A 22803-nucleotide genomic window follows, 5' to 3' on the forward strand; every position below is an offset into this window, starting at 1 on the left:
CCATGCACGATGCACAAGTCTTTAATTAAGATTAAAGGAGTTGGAGCTCCAGTCAAAAAAAAGCTTCTTTTATTCGAAAAACGACAGTTAGATCAAATTGTGAGAAGTGACAATTATAGAAAGCTGAAAGAGGAAGAAGACTGATGTATGACTAATGTATATATCAATTTGGACATGAAGATTCTGATAAAGTAGATATGTATCACAAAATAAGTAAGCAATAGATAAAGACAGAGAGCTGGAACTCATATAATTATAACAAGAATCTGATTCAACTTCAGTTATTTTCACTATATATATTGGAGGTTGCCTTCAAATTATACCCAAAAGAAAGAAATGAGAATATACTCCATGGTCCATTTTTTCTTGTTGCCGCATTCATCCTCCATTTCTTTCTGGACTTAACGTTAATTCTTTAATCCTCGATATATATTTGGAAATCGTTGCTCAATTACTGTGACATCCTTGACAAATCTTACATGCAAAACAGGGAATTATGCTACATATATATGGAAATAATTTTTAGACCCTAATAACACGTTTTAACATCGTGCAGGTCAATGCCCAAAAAGGACAATATCATTAGTGGCCAGAAGATTACAAACAGTATCAAAGCCACTCCGCGTATAACTTTGGGCTATGGTGGGACAAATTAACTTAGCGTTCAATTCAGTTAGCTGAATCTCACATATTTTAGATGATGTTGCGGCGAACCTCAACAAGAATATTGAGTTCCTAAAAGAGTAATATGTGACACTCTAAGTAAATTCCACATAAGCAAAATTCGGGAATAATGTTGGGTATATAAAAAGAATAAGTTTTAGATCCTAGTAACGCATTTTAAAACCGTAAAGACCTATTATATATTCAGTTATGTGAGTCACAAAATAAATTTTTCAAGAAGCAAAAACAAGCACAGTACTTCAAAGTCATGAATGCGGTCTGACTTGTAAGGCCAAGTTTTGTGTTGGGCAAGTCTTTCAGTGACTAGCTTTGAGTGGTAGATATCAATCAGTATAAGGATTTATGGAAGATACGAGATTGGAAATTTTTGTAGATAAGTATTCTCTTTGGACCCCTCCACCACTGTACTTTAGCCAACTATGGGCATATTCTGGAAAAGTAGTGACATGTATATATGTTTGGTGAGAGAAAGAGTGAATGCAGTGCTAAATTTATGAGGGCTGTTGGATGTAGACAATTTAGGTGGTTAATAATTAATGACAGCACACACCCTCGTGGTCTTTATGCATTTCTATCAATGAGTCACAAACTGATTTAAGTATTTTGGCTTTATCTTTATTCCACATTAAATATTTATTTCTCGTATTTGTTGTTTACTTTCGTTCTATCATGAACTATCAGCGCCAAATGTAAATTCTGAATCTTAAGTCTTTAAACGAATCTAGTAACGAAAGATAGTCCGGTTAGAAGCAAATTCAAAATTTAAATTTAATGACTTCAATTAGTCTTTAATATTTTTAACTCTGAAGTCATAGTCATTTTAAAATTATGAGTTCAAATGCATAATGATCAAAGGTTCATAGTAAAGTTGGACATGAAGAGCTCGTATAGGAAAGGCTGGAGCATTGAAGAGCTAGATGAGTATCTATAGATCAACAACTTCATAGACTACAACAATTACTTAACCAACTTAGCATCCACTAGAAACGGTATAATCATCAAAACGTAACAGACTCAATTTTGCCTCTCTCTTTTTCACATGCTAAGGGCCCGCCCTTTTTCTTTTATGGCTAAAGTCAATAGATAAATCTTCAAATTTGTCGGTAAAATTCATTCAGACCCTCCAATTGAGATTCGTACCATCTGAACCTCTAAAATTACTTTTACTGTGTCATTTAAACACAAAATAAAAAAAAAATTGTGTTTCACGACTCTTAAGCGCGTGAAAGCATCTAATATCATATTTTCCTTTTCTTTTTCATTTTTGTAAAACTCATTATCTCCTCTATCTTCCTCAAGCACAAACCCTAGATGAATAAAACAGGAAGAGAACGTGCTGACGACGGCGATGAAGGGTTTGTGCCTCTGCCACCGGTGACTTAGAACCATGAGATGAGCGTGCCAGCTGCGAGATGGTGGCTGCTTGAAATGATTTGAATCTTGATTTCCATTTAATTTTAACTGACTTGAATCTTGATTGGCTGAACAATGAGTTTGAATGAAGAAGAAAACAAGAAAAGAGGAAGGTGACAGCAAATCATTTTTACAGCGAAACTTCATATTTTCCGACGAAAATCCTTGCTAATTGATGGGTTTTCCGGTGATTATAGGTAATGGATTGGTGATGAAAATCCTTGTTAATTGATGGTTTCTTGTGAATTGTTTTTGGATCAAGAACTGATGGTGTTGGTTTTTATGGATTGGAGGTTCAACGGTGACATGGGTTGTGGTCGCCGGTGGAAACTAATGGACCTTTTTCCTGAAGAAAATGGTTGGCGTCCATGGAGGAGGTGGAATAGGAGAGGAGAGAGGTGGTGGCGTAAGGAAGATGGAAGAGAGAGAAGAATGTTTTTTTTTTTTCATTATAAAATTATTTTTTATTTTATTTGTTTAAGCTAAAATCTACGTGTCTCCATTTTATTTGTCATTTTTGTGTCTGAATTACACACATCTTTTGTGTGTTATTGCTTATTAATTTTGTGTTTAAATGGCCCAATAAAAATGATTTTGAAAGGTTCAAATAGTACGAATTTTAGTTGGAAGGTCTAAATGAATTTCATGGATAAATTCAGGTGTAAATGAATTTTACAGACAAGTTTAAAAGTATGCCGATGCCTTCAGAATAGTCTTTGGTGCAAAATGAAATTCATAGCATATACTATATTTTACTAAGAACCAAAGAAAGTAACAGTTGAACTACCCTATTAGGAAATGACAAAATTCTTGACTTATTCCCCCTCAAGTTTTCGGAAATCCAGTATCCAAGGTCCAAATAAACGAAGGTACACTGGATTAATTTGTAGCCAAGAGACAAGTCTTTCACATCATACAACAATCCAAGGCACAGAGCCAGACTTTATACGAAGTACAACCAATTATGGAAGTCCACTTAAAACATGGCATATGCTAGATTTAGCTTTTATCTTCTGAAACATAGCCCCTTGTCACGTTAGAACAAAATTAAAGAAACTGACGTAAATAGTTACTTATTTTCGGAGAGTGTCAAATAGTTCTTACATTATAACATCTCAAGTCTTTTATGCTTATCAAAATTAAGTACTCGTTCGGTTTTAATTTAGGTGAACTTATTTAACTGGATATAGAATTAAAAAAAATAGTAATATTTTTTTAAAATTTGTGGTGTAAAACAATATATATATATATATATATATATATATATATATATATATATATATATATATATATATATATATATATATATATGGCTATACATCATTACATAAAATTAAATTGTTTCCAAATATTAAAAGAAATCATTTTTTACACGATCTAAAAAGAAAATATGTTCACATAAATTGAAACGGAGGAAGTAATATCTTTTTATAATCTCTATTACAGTTAAACGACATGATGATAATTATATTTCATCAAATTAACTAGTTTAAAGCAAATAGACCGTTTAAATTGAAGAAATCATAGGAAGAACTTCCCTAATTCATTTCCCCATTTTTTTTGTCTGTTTTTGTGTTAGTTTTTCTAGTCCCGGTCTTCATTTTCTTCAAGATAGAAATTGGAAAAAGTGAATTGGGGGAAAATGCATTCCGATGGTTTGTTCAGTTTAAAACTAATTAAAGTGTTTTTCACGAGTTAATTTCATTATAATTATTTCCGTGTATTTTATATAGAATGCACATATTAATAATCTATTATAGTCCTAGAATTTTAGTGAACAAGCCGTAGCATATCGAAAATGTCATTATTGTTACGTCGATCCCCCAAGTCATGAGGCTTGCTGGAGATATTTTCAATTTTATATTCCCGTCTTTTAGAAAGAGTAGCTAAACGATCAAATTGGACTCTACTCCTCTCCCAGAGACCGCTCAGCTATAAATAATAGTGGAGACAAAAACTCCCAATTTTGATAAATATAAAACGGAAAAGGGTCAAATATACTCCTATACTATCGGAAAAGGACTAAATATACCCTTCGTTATACTTAAGGTCCAAATATACCTCTGCCGTCATACTTTGGGTTCAAATATACCTCTATCGTTATACTTTGATCCAAATATACCCCTCCTCCGTTAAAATTATTCCAAGGTGGACACCAAGTCTGACGTAGCATTGACAACGCGGTGAGTGGACACCACGTGATATGCCACCTCACCACCCCAACCCATTTGGCCCTCTCTTCCCACCACCTGTCTCCTCTGCTTGTGGCGGCAGAGGTAGCGCCGATGATGATTCACAGTCACATGGTGAAATGGCTGATATTGGTGAAATTTGAGTCTTCGATTGACGGCAAATGGGCTAGGTGGCATGTCACGTGGTGTCCATCTTACCAAGTTGTTAGTGCCACATCAAGACTTGTGTCCACCTTGGATAATTTTAACGGAGAAGGGATATATTTGAACCCAAAATATAACGATAGGGGTATATTTAGCCTTTTTCGAAAGTACGGGGGTATGTCTTTGCTGTAGTGACTATTTTTGTCAAATTCTTTTTTCCATAAAATACATCCATAGTAGCTGTCTCTTGGCACCTTTATAAATACCACACCCTTCCAAAGACTTTTCCATCACACAACTCCTACCCAACAGAAATTAGCCCCATTAAACAAAAAAATAAAAAGAGAACAAAAATTTAGTACGTCTTGTATTTTCCAATCCCCTAACATATTCTTCATTTTTTTTTTTTTTTTTTTACCTCCAATAAAAAGGGAAGCTAACTCAAAATGGGTCAGACACTTTTGGATGCTCTAAACGTACGAGTCGTAGGTTCAGGTGACAGATTTCTTGTGTTTGCCCATGGGTTTGGCACTGACCAATCTGCTTGGAATCGAATTTTACCTTTTTTTCTCAGAGATTACCGTGTTGTATTATATGATCTTGTCTGTGCTGGCAGTGTGAATCCTGATTTCTTTGATTTTCGACGTTATACGACACTTGACCCTTATGTTGATGATCTTCTGAATATCATTGATGCTCTTGGTATTGATCGTTGTGCTTATGTTGGACACTCTGTCTCTGCTATGATCGGGATTCTTGCTTCCATTCGTAGGCCTGAACTTTTCTCCAAACTCATCCTCATCGGTGCTTCTCCCAGGTTAAAAAAAAAAAATAAAAAAAAAATTGACTTTTCTTACTTTTACTACTTTAGCTTTTAGATTTGGTAAAAATTTACTCGCATCTACTGTTTACGTCAAGTTAATAAATGCATGCTATGTGGTTGGATATAGATTTATTTTATTTAACTATGATTCAATTTAACGTGTATTTTACTTTATTAAATCACTTAACTATGGTTAGTTAGTATAATGGTTTTGGTGTATGCATTTTGCTTTGAGATTCAAATCACATGAATTTTGACTAGTATTTCAAGTTATTTTTTTTGTCATATTAATATGGAAAATTGCAACTTATACCGTTCTTTGTATAGTTATGGAACGTCTAAATTTTAATTTTAAAATATTTAAATTAATCTAATACAATTTGGTTATGTAAATTAGTCAAATTGATTTTGAAAGGTGAAATGTGACAAGTATTTTGAGATAGAAGAAGTACTATTTATAAAAATGGGGAATATATATAAGAGAATGGGCAAATGGGTTCTGATAAATTCAGGCATGTTGATATTTAAAATAGCTCATTTATGTATAATTTTGGCCAGTTGAAGTGTAAAATGCAAAAGTATGACTCGCAGATGAGAACGACCTTTGATGGTAAAGGCGTCTAATACGGAGTAATTTCAAGTAGACAGCTAATTTTACAAAACTTTCGTGGATATTTCTATGTATATAATTGTACACGTATATTCCGACTGAGTTAGATCAGCTTATGAATAGAAGTATAAGAGCTAAGAAGTGAGTTTGGCCTACTATGAAATGGGAATCTTTAACGTAGTCTTTTTGTTTATTGTTTTCTTTTACTTTTCTCAATTCCCAATAAAGTTAAAGAGCACTCTTGTCAAACTAACTTATCTTATCCTAAGCTAGTTTGATAAAGTTCATGGATGTGCTTAGGAATGTTATGATCAATCAATTGACTTTTCACGTCTCAGAATCCTTATCTTTTTCTTATTATCTCCACCAAATCTTTAATTATACAATGTTACACCAATCAGGTTCTTGAATGATGAAGACTACCATGGTGGATTTGAACAAGGAGAAATAGAGAGAGTATTTTCAGCAATGGAGGCAAATTACGAGGCATGGGTTAATGGTTTTGCCCCTTTGGCTGTCGGAGCCGATGTTCCGGCAGCGGTACGAGAATTCAGTAGGACATTATTCAATATGCGACCGGACATAACGTTGTTCGTGTCGAGGACAGTGTTTAATAGTGACATGAGAGGGGTTTTAGGCCTTGTGAAAGTACCATGCCACATTTTTCAGACAGCAAGGGACCACTCTGTACCTGCTTCAGTCGCGACGTACCTAAGGTACCACCTTGGTGGGCGTAACACGGTACATTGGTTGAATATTGAGGGTCATTTGCCCCACCTTAGTGCCCCTACCTTATTGGCTCAAGAGCTTAGGAGAGCTCTTTCTCATAGGTGAATGGTCGCGCTGAAAAAGGTACAGAGTGATTAAATCCATAAAATTTAAATCTTGAATTTACTTCTGTACAAACAAAAAAAAAGAGGAGCCATGGCTTGTTTAAATTTTGAACCTTCATACACTTTGAGGATTTGTGGAAAAGTTTGGATATTTACCAAATAAGATGTTGAGAACATTCAAGAATAACAATCCTTAAAAAAAGATCTTGAATACACAAACTATGCACAAGTCTTGAGTGTTTTTTGTGCATCGGAAGTTACTTAACAAATGCTTAAAGATTTTGTTCCTCAAATTTGTTTTCTTGTTTTTGCTTTTGTGTAGATTTTCCAATAAAGTAAGAGAGGTTTTGGTTTTCTTGTTCCAAATTACTGTGAGGGAATAAGGTGATGGAGATGAAAATTTTTATTCACATTTGGAGAATTCTTTTTGTCTCATAAGTTAATGGACTCAAACTTTATGAACCCAAAAATTTAAGATTTGAGTCCACCAATTATAAGGCCAAAAAGAACCTTGTACACTAATGTTAATTGTGTGAAGCACAAAAATAATTTTTTGAAAGGAGATGGTGACACCAGGCAGAATGGGAGGCAAGGGTCCATTATTGCAGTAGGAGTATAAGATATGACTACCCAAAACAAGAAGAGGATAAGAATCTGCACCTGAACTTCACGTGATGGAAGTGTCTCCTCTGGACCATTTCCTCCTTCCTCTTTAATTTTGTTGTGTTTTTTCAACCCCACTTCTGTTTTTTCCTTTCAACTTCATTTGGTATTTTCGTAAGAGTTTGCATCTTTCTTAAAGTCATGTGGTCCAAAACAGAAGAGTGTGTCCTTGTTAGTAGAATTTTGAAATAGTGCCAAATTATGGCTCTTGGGTACGGTTTATTTTGTTCTATATGAAGGACCTGGCTGATCAAGACTTGAACGGATAAAACTGTACTACTATTATGAGCTGCCAATTCAATTTCGTGTGGTATTGGAACATTTGATTTTTCTTTCCTTTTATGAGAAAAAAAGCAAGTAGCATAGTACTGGTACTTTTTTATGTAATTCAAGAAACATTGTGGTTTGATTGGTATATAACAAAATTGGATTTGAGAGAATCTGTGCGGTGCCAACTATTCGTTTTGTTGTTTGTACTATCCAAAAATCTGGATGACCCACCAGTTAATCCAATTCAATCACTTTTGAATAGTCTTGTAATGGATTTTTGTGACCCCGAAAGGCCAAAATGGCCGTCCTATTTATTTTTCTTTCTTTCCTCCATGAAACAAAAAAGAAATTTCCGATTTTTTCCCCACCAATATCATTCAAATTTCATTAACAAATATGCTGAAGTCTTCAAAGGACAGATTCAAAAATGAACTATATTTGTCATCCGTTTAAATTTGGCACAACTATACTATTGCTGTTAGAAATATGGGTCAAATATTCCCTTAAACTTTTTATAATTGGAGTCGTTGGAATTAGAAGTAAGGAATTAGAGGATAAACTTTCCAACGCAACGATTGTTGAGATGAGAATATACACTACAACAAAATATACTTTTAGCGGCAATAATCTAATTATCGCTAATTGTATTTTAGAATCGATTATTATGCAAGATTAAACTTTAAAACTTTCTAACAATAACGCCACTAAAGCTGAAAGGCACAGATCTAATGACATTTAATCAATTCTTTGGTAAAATATTTTTGTGGCAATAATTATTGCCGCTAAAAGAAAAATATATTGCCATTAAAAGCCTCCTTTAGTAGAGTGATACACCGTATTTTAGATAACCGTAGCACTAGCAGCTATTTTGTAATTAGCTAAAGCCCTTAATTAGCAGTAGTATCTATATTTGGTTAATTAAGAAAAAGGCGATAACTAATTTCTGTAGTCATGATTAGAAGTTGTACATCTATTTTCTTCCCCATTCAAAATATCGGAAATTTTCTTGATCACAAGATTGACCGAATTTGCCGTAAACACACGAAGATCTTCACGAGGCAGGCAAAAATAAAAGATTAAGAACAGCTTGTCTCCCTATCTTACAACATAGTTTTGCGATTACGGAATTAAGTTTTGCGATTACGGAATTTTCTCCACAGAACTAACTGGCAATAACGGCTAATTTCTAAACCCTAAAACATATTCCTCGTTTCTCTCTCTAAAGGTAAATGTATAAACCTCCCTGCCTCTCTAGCCTCTGCTAATTCCTTTGTACTTCTCTTTTATCATTGATTTCTTGTTTTTGTTCTCTTTATTTGATTTGAATTTATCATTGTCTGAGCCCAATTTTATTTTTCTTGATAAATTTTATGTATTTGTGACTTGGGTCTCTTTTATTTCATTTAAATTCTTCAAAAAATTATCCTTGTCTACAACTAAAAACACTATACAGTTCCCATTGAGGCTCACTAATAGATAAATTGAATATCCATGTATGTTTACTTGTTGTAACTAATTTGTGTTAGCAATTTTTTTATGTATTTGTACTTATTAGTAACTGGACACGTGTGTTGCACGTGTATCCCATGATAATAGTACAAACGTTTTGAAATTATACAAATAATATTGAAATATGTTTGTGATGAGTTACACTAAATTTGAAGGGAAAGATTTACAAGCTCAAATCGATGAATGGTGATTCTATTCGGCCGACTTAGTTGTTGAACGTAAAATGATTAGATAGATTAGATATGGGCTTCCTACTTTTAGTAATTTTTAGAAATCATAAAGATATTATTAAAGAATATTAGTTATAAATAAAAAGATAAAGATTAAAAGTTAAGTTAATATTAATCAGCAATCACTGAGATCATACCTAATAGAGATCCTTGAAAATAAAAGCACTGAGCATAATTTTTTCCACGTCAAAAATGATAGTAAACTATAAAATGCTTGATACATCGATCACTTGTTATTTTATATGGTTACTACAAGAAGAAGAAAAAAAGACAATAACAAAGACACTATTTCATGGTACTAAATTACAGTAGAAAATGTTTTCTAAGCCAAAATTCGCATATATAAAATATGCAGTTTCATGAATGCTCATAGAAAATGACCAAAAAGAAAATGAACTTACTTGAGATAACATTTGCAAAGCATTGAAGAAGGTGAACATAAAGGCCGAATTAAAATTTATTTTTATGGAACTGAGATATTCCAATTGATTTCAAAGCCCACTTAAATAAGTGATTATTTGATCAAAGTTTAATTGAGTGCCTAATGATTTTCTTCAACGGATAATCTCATTCAATAACAATTTAATTGTATACCTGTTGGTTTTCTTTTACAGATGATATAAATTCATTAGGCATGAATAAACGTTTTTTTTCCATTTAACATGAGTAACTGCTATACTAATTACAGTTGAGTTGCAATCTTAAATGTAGAAGAAATACCGTGCCACATGTCAGATGCTATTAAGTACATTTATTTATATGAATTGATTAGTGAGCAAAACTTAAGATATCAAATAAGACGATTCATTATATAGTTAATTTAGTATAATGAATGAAAATCAAGCGTTTTTCAGTTTAGAGGTGAAATGGTTCCATGATATAATAATTATTGGAATACTGATAAACCAATAATTTCAATAACTGAAGTAGCATTCAGTGTTGGCACAGCATTGTAACGGCAGTTGAAAAACTTAATAGTAAAAGTAATTTGTAACAAATGTGAGATGTGAAAATAGCTTAAATTCATTGTAGTATTCTTTATTATGTTAGATTTTTTTATGTTTTATTACATTTTAAATTACAATAAGGGCAAAATGGTAATCTAACTTTGAAGATGAGAGCTTCCCACTTTTAGTATAATATGATAGATAAGCATGGAATCTCAGAATGAAGAAAATCCGGATGGTTCATCTTCTAATACTCTTCCTGTGCCAACTGAGGGTGAGAGCCAAAGGTCTTCTCAAATTATTGAATTTACTGAATCTGAAAAAAGAAAATTGAAGTCTAAATCATGAAGACATTTTAAACCGGTAAGTGTTAATGGTGCTCGCTATGGTGTTTGTAATTACTATAATGCTCGTATCAAAGCAAATAGAAAATGCTATGATGAAGACTTTGTTAGATGAGAAGCTTTGTAAAAGGGATTTATTGTTGATGGGTCGATTGTTTCATATGCGTTGTGTCGCACACATCTTGAATTTGATTGTGCAGGAAGGGCTAAAGGTGATAGGAAATAGTGTTAGTAATGTGCGCAACAATGTCTTATACTGGATAGGATCATCAAGCAGAATTGAAAGGTTTGAAGAAGCTGCACGGTTGTTACATATTTCAAGTAACAAAAAATTGGAGTATGATTGTCCAACACGTCGGAACTCAACATATTGTCCAACACGTCGGAACTCAACATATCTAATGTTGAAAATGGCCCTAGCCTATAAAGATGTGTTTATGAAGTTGAGTCTAACTGACACTAATTATCGTTGTTATCCAACTGAAAGGCAATGGACTGCAGCAGAAGAAGTTTGTTGTAAGTTGAAGCTTTTTTATCATATTCTTGAACAATTCTCGGGAAGTCAATATCAACTTCAAGTCGGTACTTTTCAAAAGTTTGTGAAATTAAGCTAGAATTGGAAGTTTGGGTTAAAAGTTCTAATCTTTTAATTAGCTCTATGGCATCGGCAATGTTGTTGAAATTTAAGAAATATTGGGATGACGTGCATATTTTTATGGGTGGAGTTGCTATCTTTGATCCGAGGTATAAGATGAAGTTGGTGGAGTTTTATCTTCGACATATTTATGGTGAAACAATTGCTTTAGATAAGATTCAAGAAGTTCGAACCCACTGTTTCGATCTCTTTCAAGAGTATAAAGATAAAAGTACCTGCTACACTTGGAGCATCTAGTTCTAATGAAGTTGTTGGTCTTGTTGAGGTTGATAGTCTGTTTAGCTTTGATATATTTGTCGCTTCGAGTAGGGCATATGTGGACACAAGATCGGAGCTAGATTTGTATTTATAAGAAAGTTTGCTACCTCGAACTCCATCGTTCGACAATTTAAGTTGGTGGAAGACAAATGGATTAAAATTTCCTACTTTGCAGAAGATGACTCGTGACCTCTTAGCCATTCCTATCTCTACCGTTGCTTCAGAATCGGCATTTAGCACTAGTGGGAGGTTGATTAGTCCGCATCATAGTAGACTTCATCCTACTACTTTGGAGGCTTTGATGTGTGCTCGCACTTGGTTATGGAATGAAATAAATGGTAAGTAATTCTCTCAATGACTTGTTATGATAGGGGTAAGGTACGTACGACACTTTTCCTCCCAGTCATCATTCTTGTGGGATTTCCTTTGGGTATGTTGTTGTTGTTGACTTGTTATGATAATAAAGTTTTCAATTTTTAATAAAGTTTTCAATTTTTAATATTATATTGATTAATTGAATCGCATACTTTTCTTTTCAGGTTTGATTTCAATGGAAGACAAAGTTTCATGTCCAACATTACTTGACGAAGAGGAAGAGCCGGATTCAAGTGGACTTACCGGCCTATAGCTATGGAGCAGCCTCATCAGAACCTCCTCAAGGTGGATTTTTGTTTACATACATATACACACATTTAAATGAGATGCAGTTGAGGGAGTATTCAAGTGCTTGTTGATATTAAGTAAGGAAATGAATGCAAGATATTTGAGGGAAAAGCAGATTCTGTACCTTAAGTTTAGATGCTTATAGCTTTTGGCTCTAAGTGTGTTTTTATTTTGTTTCAGTAGTTGCTTTTCGAACAATAATTTTAAATGTTTCTACAAAGAGATGCTTTCTATTACTGGTGGGATGTGGATGTTATGCTTGTCCCGAGTTTACTTAATCTAAAATGAAAAGAGTTATGCTTGTTCCAAGTTTGATGAGAGTATTTTTTTAGTAAGTGAAGCCTCACTCACTATATTCCTTCTCTGTGGCTCTAAGTGTGTTTTTATTTTCGTCTCGATGCTGTTTCTTGGTACTAATCAAGCTTTAATGTAACATGACATTCCTCAAATTTATCGAACATGAGCAGCAATTATGAGCCAATGGCATCGGTAATGGACAAATTACTGCCAGATGTTCAAAAGAACAAGGACCATATATTGATGCTCCAGTCCTGGGATAGATCAGTAACCTGGTTTATTCAACCAAATAAGAGGGTATAAAAAATTAGTAGGTGTCTGCAAAAGGTGAACATGTAGTCATCAGATTGTCTTTCCGACTAAATACAAGTAATATATGAACTTCAGTTTTCGGAAAGCTTTTTTTTGCTTTACGTACATCTAACATAGAAGCCAAAACTTAGCCTGGCAATGCTAATGCTATTTGAAGTACTCATTGAATTTAAATAGTTGTTGTCAAGTTCGAAGCCTTCTTATCTTGACCAATAAAGTTATTTCATGGACAAAATGATGAGTTCTTTCCATGGAATATCCATATAATCATCTTCATGTTTGTCGGCTTGCATTAAGATTTTGAAGTATTTTAAGTGCAGCTATTTTCAGTATTTTCGAGTGCTCAGTTAATATTCCTTCAATATGTCCTAACGTTTTAGCTTGTTATATGGCATAAATCTGATCATATCAATGTCCTAACGTTTTAGCTTGTTATATGGCTAAATAAGTGACCATTTCATGTATTTTAATAACACAAGAAATAATCCTTGTAAAACCTTTTCCTTTGTTGAAACATCCAATTGGTTGTCCGTATGGTTCTCTTCAAACATCCAATTCTGAGAAAAGGTCAAAAGGAACACAGTAAATAAAAAGAAGAGAGTAAGAAAGAGTACTTTGCGGGTGTGGGGCGGGGCGGGTCTATGTGGGTTTGGCGCAGGACGGGTTTCTGTGGGTTTAGAGGTAGTGCGGGCCGGGGCAGGGCGGGTTATAATTTTGCGGGCTTAGACAGAACCCGCACCGCACTACTGCCATCCCTAAATTTGTCGGCTTGATGATTCGGCCCATCTTTCCTCCGTTTTAATCCGTAGATTGACATATAAAGCCCACTAGGTCTGAAGAGTGTACAAATAGCCCTTTTAGGACCCTATTTAAAGAGCCAAAATTTAAAAAAGTTTAGGGTAGCCGCCTCATTATCAAATACAGACTTGTGGGACTGAAAAATATGGGTATGAAGTTTTAAACTTCAGATACGTAGGTCTGGATAAGAAATAATAAGTTAAGCAGCAATTGCAAAAATTTCAATATGAAGTTTTGACAAAATTGGCATAACTTTAAATAGTTCGTCAAAAGATATGTTTTATATAAGGGTGCTACAAGGAGTTACCTTGTACAATTTCTACTAAAATTAAGCAATCTTTTGTGTTTTGGCTGTGATATTATTTGGCTAAAGCAAATTAAGTCTCGTTTATTCTTGAATTAGCTAGTATTAGTTGCTGGAATAAAGACCTTCATTTCTTTTAAACTGTAGAATTAATTAATTATTTTATTAGATTTAAATATTTAATTTCCGCAATCACTGTTTTTGAGTGATCGAGGTAATTTATAGAAACAAATTACCAAATAAGGTGAAACAATAGAAAACATATATGCTCTATTAATTTCATCTGAAGTCGATGTATTCATTTCTTTCACTTCTTGTTTCCCTGCTATGTTTTATTCATTTAATTAGAGAAAAAATATTTTGTCGCATCTCTTCGATACGAATACAATAACTATCATAGCGATCTCCTGTGGTACCTACTGGTATATATGCCAGGATCCAATAGGTCATGAACATCGTGAGGTGCTGATTTGCACAAATCCCAACATACCCCAGAACCTCTTTACATTACACCAGTGAATCCCCTATCCTTTACTTATTGTGCAATGACAGTACCAATATCCTGATATCGTTGTTTCACACTTAAATATCATATACTTGTGTGGATAGCTATTAAAAAGGTATATGACACGATGAATCTTTGCGGCTATGCTATTCTTGGCGATGATGATTGCAGACGGCCACTTAAAAAATAGTATATACTATATAGTTCACTCCCTATTGCAAGCCTAATTAACATGAGGATGCAATAGTACATAGCTTATAGGTAGAGCTATCTTTAATTTTAAGATTTACTGCTTATAAGCCTTTTTCTTATTTTGGCTAATGGAAGCAACTTTAGCGTTTACTAGCCATTTTTTTGGTTTGTTAAAAAGTAGTTGTTGTTTTAAGGCCAAATACTCAGGTAGCCCGGTAAAATTGACTCTATTTTCCACTTAGACACCTTAACTAAGATTTATTCCTATCAACCACCTAAATTCCATACGAAATGTGCCTATCCAACACAATTAACAATACCAAATCAAAACTGTTGTGTGAAACTCATTCTCTTTTGAAGTGGAAAACTAGATGAATAAAACATTTCCATGTCAGCCAAAAAAAAAAAATCTAACCAAAAATTAAGAAAACGAAAGTAGGTGATTGTCGGGAATCCATCACCCACACTCCGGCAGAGAGGAGTTGTGTGTCTCTTTGCCCTTTTTTATTTTATTTTTATAAATCAAAGATGAGGAAAAAGAACGTAGCGGTGATTATGGTGGTCGCTGATCAGATATGAAAAAGGCCTCGATCAGTATACCCCGAACTTTCAAACCTTCGTTTCTTCACTCTTTTTCAGAATTACTTAACTAGATGCCTACGAATTTTATTGTAATCGGTTGGGTTCGTGTTGCTCTGATTTCATTGTCGATTGCACGAGCGGATATTCTCCAAAGTGGATTTATCTTTTATTGGTGTAAATTAAAACTATAGAATTAGAAGACATCATTTTTATTTAGAAACATCTCAACTAAATTTCCTTGGAGCAGAAGAGGTTTAATAGGTGGCATTGGCAATGGCAGGAGAAAGTACTAAGAGCAAAGGAATGGGTTAGGGAGAGAGAAAGAGAAAAAAAAAATAGTACTATTTCTTTTGGCTTTTCACGCACTCAAAGGAGGTTTATTACACTTAGTTATGCCACTTCAGCAGTTTGTGTCTAATGGCAATTTTATATTTAGATTAAGTGTTCAATAGTAACAAACCATAGTTAAGGGGTCTAAGTGAAAAATAGGAGGGCGCCAAAATAGATTGTTTTTGAAGCCAGTAGAAAAAAATAGCATGTCTTTTTTTTTTATACCAAAATGGGTATTTCCAACGAAATACCAAAATATTTACTGTTTCGTTCCCGTAAAAAAAAACCTGCTGTTGCATTTCGCCACAAGTGTAGCGAAATGCAAATAAAAAAATTGTTTGCATTTCGCTACACTTGTGGCGAAATGTTACAATTTCTTTTTTTTTTTTTTTTTTTTAAATTTCCTCCTATTTCGTTACACTACCAACGAAATCATTTTTTTTTTTTAATTTCCTCTAATATTGTTACACTGCCAACGAAAAACAATACAATTTTTTTTTTTTTGTATTTCGCTACACGTGTAGCGAAAACTGCTTTAGCTTCTTTTTTTTTTACAACGCTGTGGTTTTAACTTTTTTTGTTCATTTCGTTTATATTGTGACTCTCATGACTTAAAAGAAAATAAACTTTAGATTCAAATTTCAGACGAGCATTGAATGGTCACATAAAAATAATTTCTTTTGCATTTCGTGACTCAATTTGCGATATCTTTTTTTTTTTTTTTTTACATTTTTTAATAAATATTGTCCTATCTTTACGTATGGTATATCCTTCGTCTTTCAATTTTCTTTTATCCATCTCATATCTTTCATATATTGTTTTTCGCTTATCTGTTTCATATCTTTTAACTTTCATTTTTTCTCTCATATATTTCATAAAAGATGATGGAAACTCATGTTAAAGTGTATTTAATTTGGGGTGGTGAAGTTGTGTATGAAGCAGGTTCGGTTAGATACAGTCGAGGTCCTGAAATAGGGAAAAGGTTTCTAATTTTCCTAAAATATGATCGTCTGCAACACGTCTTAAGGAGTAAAATGTTCGTAAATGATCCTGAACTTTCAATGGTTATAACCGGACAATGTCCAAGTTCATTTACAGTCGATGGTTTACCAATTTATGGTGAGATGCCGATTACGGACGATGAATCTTTATCGTTATTTCTTCGTAGTCCTGAGATTTTTAAAAATTACATATGCATAGCGGCGCTTGACATTTATGCTACAGTTCAACGCTCTACCCATGTTGAAGTACCTACTGACAAGGAGTTCGATTTCGGAGGTACTACCTATCTCACGAGTTTGAATATTGATTTTCCAAGGGGTGTAGTTCAACAACAAACTATGGTAGGATTTGGTAGTCAGTCAAATGATACAAATAATTATGGTATATAGTATGATGGTGTGACTTCAACGCACAATCATAACTTTGATTGGAGTGGGCAGAATCGTGAGACAAGTGGATCAAGTAATGCTACTACGCAGTTGCATAATTTGAATTGTAATGTACGACACCCTTCACATCTAAGTCCAAGTGAATTAGACTGTGATAGGTAAATATAATCATATTTTGTTCACTTTATTCATGGATCTTATAATTGTGTTTGACTTGTAAATTCTATGAATTTTTCTTATTTATAGGCATAATAATTTTGAAGATAACCCCACATTGACTCAGCTCACACAAACTGTGAGTAATAACGATTTAGCTAGTGATATAATAAACGAGTCGGTTGGCGATAGTCCATTAGATCATGAAGGGACGGAGGATGATCAATCGTCTGCCAATGATGACGATTCTGATGAAGATGTTGCGGCCCCCAGTGATCTTAGTGTTAATTATCATTCAAATGTGATCCCATATTTGGATAATACAGAAGAAGTAGAACCGGACAATTTTGCATACATGAGAGATAGCAGGTCTGTTCGGGGCTGCACTTTGAAATTCCTGTAATCCTGAAGTTATCAAATTAGGTTAGTTTGGTGCGACTAATTTTTTTAATAATATATTATTTTTGAATTTTGTGATTTTAATTGGTGTAATTAGAAGTTGATATTTTTCCTTGAACATGCAAATAGGTATGTTATTTCACAGCAAGAAACAAATGAAAGGTGCAGTGAGACTCTATAATATAGCCCACAAAAAAGAATTTAAAACGGATCAAGCCAAAGGTACATTTTGGAAGGTTATTTGCAAGCGGCATGAGGAAGGTTGTAGTTGGATAATCCATTTTTTGTTGATCGGAAGTGGTATGTGGAAAGCAGGTAAAGTGGTTGAGCCACACAATTGTGACACGGATGATTATATAGAGGATCATTTAAATTTGAATAGCAACATGATTGCTACTTCGTTGATACCATTTGTTATGATCAACGCACAAATTAGTATTAAGTCTATTCAGGAAACTATAAAAGGGATCCATCACTATACTCCTAGTTATAGAATAGCGCAAAAAGGGTGTAAGAAAGCTTTTGAGATGGTGTATGGTGATTTCGAAGGTCCTTTTAGGGCATTGCCTCGATACATGGCTGCCCTACAACATTTCAATCGGGGAATTATTGTTGAGTGGACACACGAGTAAACTACAATGCAAGATGAACACATCTTCAAGTATCTTTTCTGGGCCTTTAAACCAAGCATTGATGGATTCAAAAGTTACAGGCCGGTCATTTCAATAGATGGCACCCATGTTATGGTAAGTATGAGATGAAATTGTTATTGCTATTGGAATTGATGCAAATGGAAATATTTTTCCACTTGCATATGCTATAGTTGCACATGAGAGCTATGAGTCATGGACTTGGTTTCTCAGTTTATTATGGAGACATGTTGTTTGTGATAGAAAGGGAATTAGACTAATTTCTGACATTCATCAAGGGATCTTGCAATGTGTAATGACACATGAATGGTTACAGCCACCTACCACACGCTATAGATTTTGTGTTCGACATTTGAAAAGAAACTTTAACAAAAAGTTTCTTAACGCTGATCTTGAGAACCTAATGTGGTTGGCGCGACAGAGCACCAGAAGAAGAAATACCAAATGAGGATGCAATAATTCAAAACTTTGTCACCTCTAGCGCATATGTGGTTAGGCGAGCTTCCAAAGGAAAAATGGATATTGTATAAGGACGGTGGTTATAGGTGGGGGGCTATGACGACAAATGTCTCCGAGTCTTATAACAATTTACTGAAGAAAGACCGTGGAATACCTATTACTGCCATGGTTCGCATGACCTTTAAAAATCTTGTTATCTTGTTGATCATTTTGTTAAAAGAAGCGCCCTTGCTGCTTTGCTAATGGTAAATAAGAAGACTTGGCCGCCCGGTATTGATAAGAATTTCCATGAATATTAGGATAGGGCCAACATGCACACTGATGTGATGAACTACAACGCTGCGAATGGGGTCTTTGAGATTCTGACATTTGCACACAAAGGTAAGGGCGGAAATTTTCATAAAGTCTCTGACAATGGAAAAAAGTGTTCGTGTGGGAAGTGAAAAAACTACTACATGCCATGTTCCTATGCAATTAAATTCTGCCAGATCCGTAATATTCATCCTAAGGACTATGTTAGCAAGTACTACAGTTGTAGGTATTACAAGCAAACATACAATGGAAAGTTTTCTCCCTTGGGTGATGAGGCATATTGGCCTGCAAGTCCCTTCCGTTTAATTGCAAACACTACATAAGAGCTAACTTCTGGAGCCCAGAGAACAACTAGAAGGAGAAATGAAATGGATATTGCTCCTGCTCACATGGCTAGGAGGTGTGGAACTTACAGGCAAACCGGTCATAACAAGAATCATTCATAGATGGGTGATGTTGCTTGTTTGCTTTTAAGTTTTTTCATGAGTTTTATGTTGTTGTTTTCTTATGTAATCTTCACCAATATGTTGTCATCCTTATTTTAAAATATAAACGGTTTGTATTGTGGAGTTTAATTTTGTCTTTAATTTAACACTTATTGTTTGATAAAATTTACACAACACTTTATTGAATGAACATAAAATTACATTATAATTGAAAATTAAAACACATAACACATAGTTCGTCTAAGGGCATTCGTTAGGCATGTCATCATCCGATTTGTAAAGTTCGTGTGCTAAAGCACTTGCTCTTTCATGTTTTGTTAGCAACGATTTGTTAATTTCTTGTGGTATATAATCGAGGGTCAAATCTCACCAACATCTATTATTCTCCTTTCGAATTTGTTTCATAGCTACCTCATATTCTAATAAACCTCGCGCTCCATCCACTAGAGAATGCTCAAGCTCAAGACCTATTTGACTTATGGATCTTGCTCTCATTCACGGCGTAATCCGCAAATATCTCACACTGGATGAATTCCACGAGCATACAAAAATAATATATCTCATTCGTCAAGCATGTGTGGGTTGCCATTGATTGACAAAAAAATCAATGTGATCCCATGTTCCAATTATTAATATTACTAAAATATTTAATACATATAATACACATGTATTTGGTAAATTGGTTCCAAATCCTTTATATGATGATTTTTGAAAAAATAATTAAATGGATTTATATTCATGGTCAAGCTTTTAAAAATTTTGAAATGCAAAAAAAAAATTGTCAACTTGTTAACGCTCAATACTTTTAAAAATAACATTAGTTTTAGAATACTTTATAATGTAATTTGTTACATTTTTTGCTAAATAACGAAATAAAAATATAAAAATTGAAGTAATCCAAGTTTATAGAATAGATTTTAAATGGACTTGTGAATAACTTTTGGCATTGAATGAGACTTTGAAATGTAAAGTAAAAAATTCTTAGACTATAAACGGATTCCTTTTTTTTTTTTTTTTTTTTTTAGCATTGACATTTTGTTTCTACAATTTTTTTTTGAAAACTATATAGTACTTTCTTGTATTTGTCTTTTCCAAGCTCTTATATTTCGTTACATAATTTGCGAAATGCAAAACTAAAATTGACTTGGAAACAGATTCCTTTTCTTTTTACAGGGACAAGTCAAATCCATTTTTTTTTTAAGAATCTTGTCAGAAGCTTTATTGTACTTATCTTTTCCAAGCTTTTATATTTCGTTGCATAATTTGCGAATTGCAAAACTAAAAAATTAGCTTGGAAACGGATTTTTTTTTTTTTTTTTTTTAACAGGGACAAGTCAGTTCCAATTTTTTTTGAAGAATCTTGTCAGAAGCTTTCTTTTACTTTTCTTTTTCAAGCTTTTATATTTCGTTGCATAGTCTGCGAAATGCAAAACTAAAATTGACTTGGAAACGGAATCCTTTTCTTTTTACAGGGATCCAAATTGTCTGAGGACCCGACCCGCCATGTGCCACTCTCGATAGATCCCACAAATGAGTGGCACCTGCGCCCTCCAAATGTCTTGACCACTTCGGCACCACTCCGGAAGTCCATTATTGATGACCTCTGTATAAGGCTCCCACACAAACTATGATAGCAAAAATATTATACAGTCATTTATAATTTATAATACAAATTATACATTTTCTCATTACAACAAACATCCATTATGCATTTTCACAAAATAGGAGTAGTTAAGTAAAGATTAGAACATTCAAGCAATTTCCTTCCTTCTAAATACACAAAACTTCATCATTTCCAAACCATGCAAATGAAAAATCAAAAATACTTAATAGTAGAAAGAGTATCATGACCAAATCCTTGCTAGGAGCACTTCTATTTTATTCAGTTCCAAAGCATAACAACAACAGGCTAACTTGAAATTTCCATAATGGATTTTGATGGAAATAAAAACAAAATAATATGGTTTACTAACCTTCTAGCCATTAAAACAAACCTAGACAAAATACTAATTGTGCTAAGAAAAGAAAAGCTCATAAAAAATATCAGAACCAGTAGCAAGTTGTAGCAAATTAGCTATAACAAATTAAAACAAAATCAACCCATTATCACAGTACGAGTTAGCAAAAAATGAACAAAATCTACAAAAACTCTATTGTTGTTATATTTTTCACATTTCTTATCAAAAAAATTTAAAAAGAAAAATACCTGATCATCAGTTAGGTTGTCTAAAACATCCCTACAAACTACTAGCACAACTCTTGCCTCGCTTTCACGAACTCCACGACGAATCCACTTCTGCGCAAATACCATATCTCGTTCGTTTACTCTTAGAGGACGAAGTAATGGTTGCATCGGGATTAGTCGATCCCAAGCCCAAACCTGTATAAGTAAATTTAAATATATATAAATATTTTTTGAATTAAATAAAATAACCTGAAAATACACATGAAAATTGTGTTGTTATAGCTGGGTTCCGATAATGCGCTAATATTGTCGTGCAAGCCATCCGACAATATTATAATTTTTAATGATTTATAATACAAATTATAACACTAGAAAATCTAATATATTATTTATAAGACAACAGAGAAGTTGACTGTTTAAACATGTATGAAGCAATACTTTTAAATTGTTAGCGTGATAACTCAAAGATATCTGGTTAGCTGGCATTTAAATATATGCACAAATATTAATAATCGTATTGCATTATATATAGTGGTACATTTAGTGGTTATAATAAAGCTCAACTTTGGGTTCCTATTTTCATTTTTCAAAATTCGGGTAATGGTGGTTATAAGAATGCTGCTTGATCTCTTATTTCTCTTTTGAAGTAGAGCAATATAATATTGAAATTCACGTACCTGTAACAAAGAAATAAATCCACAAATATCATGGCTATTACCCATCGAAGCACGACATAGACAATTGTACAAGTATGATAATGCCGCTGCTCCCCAAGCTTTCCCGCCCATTGCATCTAGGTCTATTATGTCAAGCAAAAAGTGTAAACTAAGCAATGAACCAGTATTATCAGGGAATATCGTGCTACCAATCAGCCAAAGCAGGTACAATCAAGGTTTTCCAAATGATTAGATAATTTTGTTATTATCAACAAGCTACTACCTTTAGTTGCTTCTTCTTCGGGCAACCTATCAATAAGCTCGTACATCAATTCCCGCCACCTTGATTTAGTTATTTTCTAACATTAATCTGCACCAATGGGTGGCCATCCATAAGATCTCGACATCCTGCAATGTGATGGTACATTCGTCAGTCCGCATATGAAATATATGCGTCTCTAGACGCCATCTCTCAATAAGTGCAGTGATGATTCCTTTATCATACTGCACATCACCTACTGCTAAAACTCCCCTAAATCTACACCTCTCAAAGTAATTAAGGATCCGATTATGTAAAGGGTGTTGCCTCAC

At 33.7% G+C, this 22803-nt stretch overlaps 2 protein-coding genes and 1 long non-coding RNA gene across 4 annotated transcripts; 1 reads left to right on the plus strand and 2 right to left on the minus strand.

Annotated features, from left to right (window-relative positions):
• Positions 1-1533: 1533 nt before the first annotated feature.
• LOC132035343 (uncharacterized) lies at positions 1534-2646 on the minus strand. Its single transcript, XR_009409220.1, has 2 exons — positions 2151-2646; positions 1534-2103 (listed from the first exon to the last, which is right to left on the minus strand). It is a non-coding gene; the product is annotated as an uncharacterized LOC132035343 (long non-coding RNA).
• A 2073-nt stretch (positions 2647-4719) lies between these two features.
• LOC132033470 (probable strigolactone esterase DAD2) lies at positions 4720-7500 on the plus strand. Of its 2 annotated transcripts, XM_059423451.1 has the most exons (3): positions 4720-5250; positions 6268-6718; positions 7022-7500. In XM_059423451.1, the coding sequence occupies exons 1-2, from the start codon at positions 4880-4882 to the stop codon at positions 6698-6700; spliced, it is 804 nt and encodes a 267-aa protein (XP_059279434.1). In that variant the 5' UTR covers positions 4720-4879; the 3' UTR covers positions 6701-6718; positions 7022-7500. The 2 variants fall into 2 exon arrangements, with proteins under 2 accessions (XP_059279434.1, XP_059279433.1); XM_059423450.1 differs by having other exon boundaries at positions 6268-7500.
• Positions 7501-21253: 13753 nt separating this feature from the next.
• LOC132033491 (serine/threonine-protein phosphatase 7 long form homolog) lies at positions 21254-22398 on the minus strand. Its single transcript, XM_059423471.1, has 2 exons — positions 22234-22398; positions 21254-21751 (listed from the first exon to the last, which is right to left on the minus strand). The coding sequence occupies exons 1-2, from the start codon at positions 22342-22344 to the stop codon at positions 21467-21469; spliced, it is 396 nt and encodes a 131-aa protein (XP_059279454.1). The 5' UTR covers positions 22345-22398; the 3' UTR covers positions 21254-21466.
• Positions 22399-22803: the final 405 nt, after the last annotated feature.

This window comes from Lycium ferocissimum, chromosome 10, assembly GCF_029784015.1.
Source record: "Lycium ferocissimum isolate CSIRO_LF1 chromosome 10, AGI_CSIRO_Lferr_CH_V1, whole genome shotgun sequence".
NCBI classification, from domain to species: Eukaryota; Viridiplantae; Streptophyta; class Magnoliopsida; order Solanales; family Solanaceae; genus Lycium; species Lycium ferocissimum.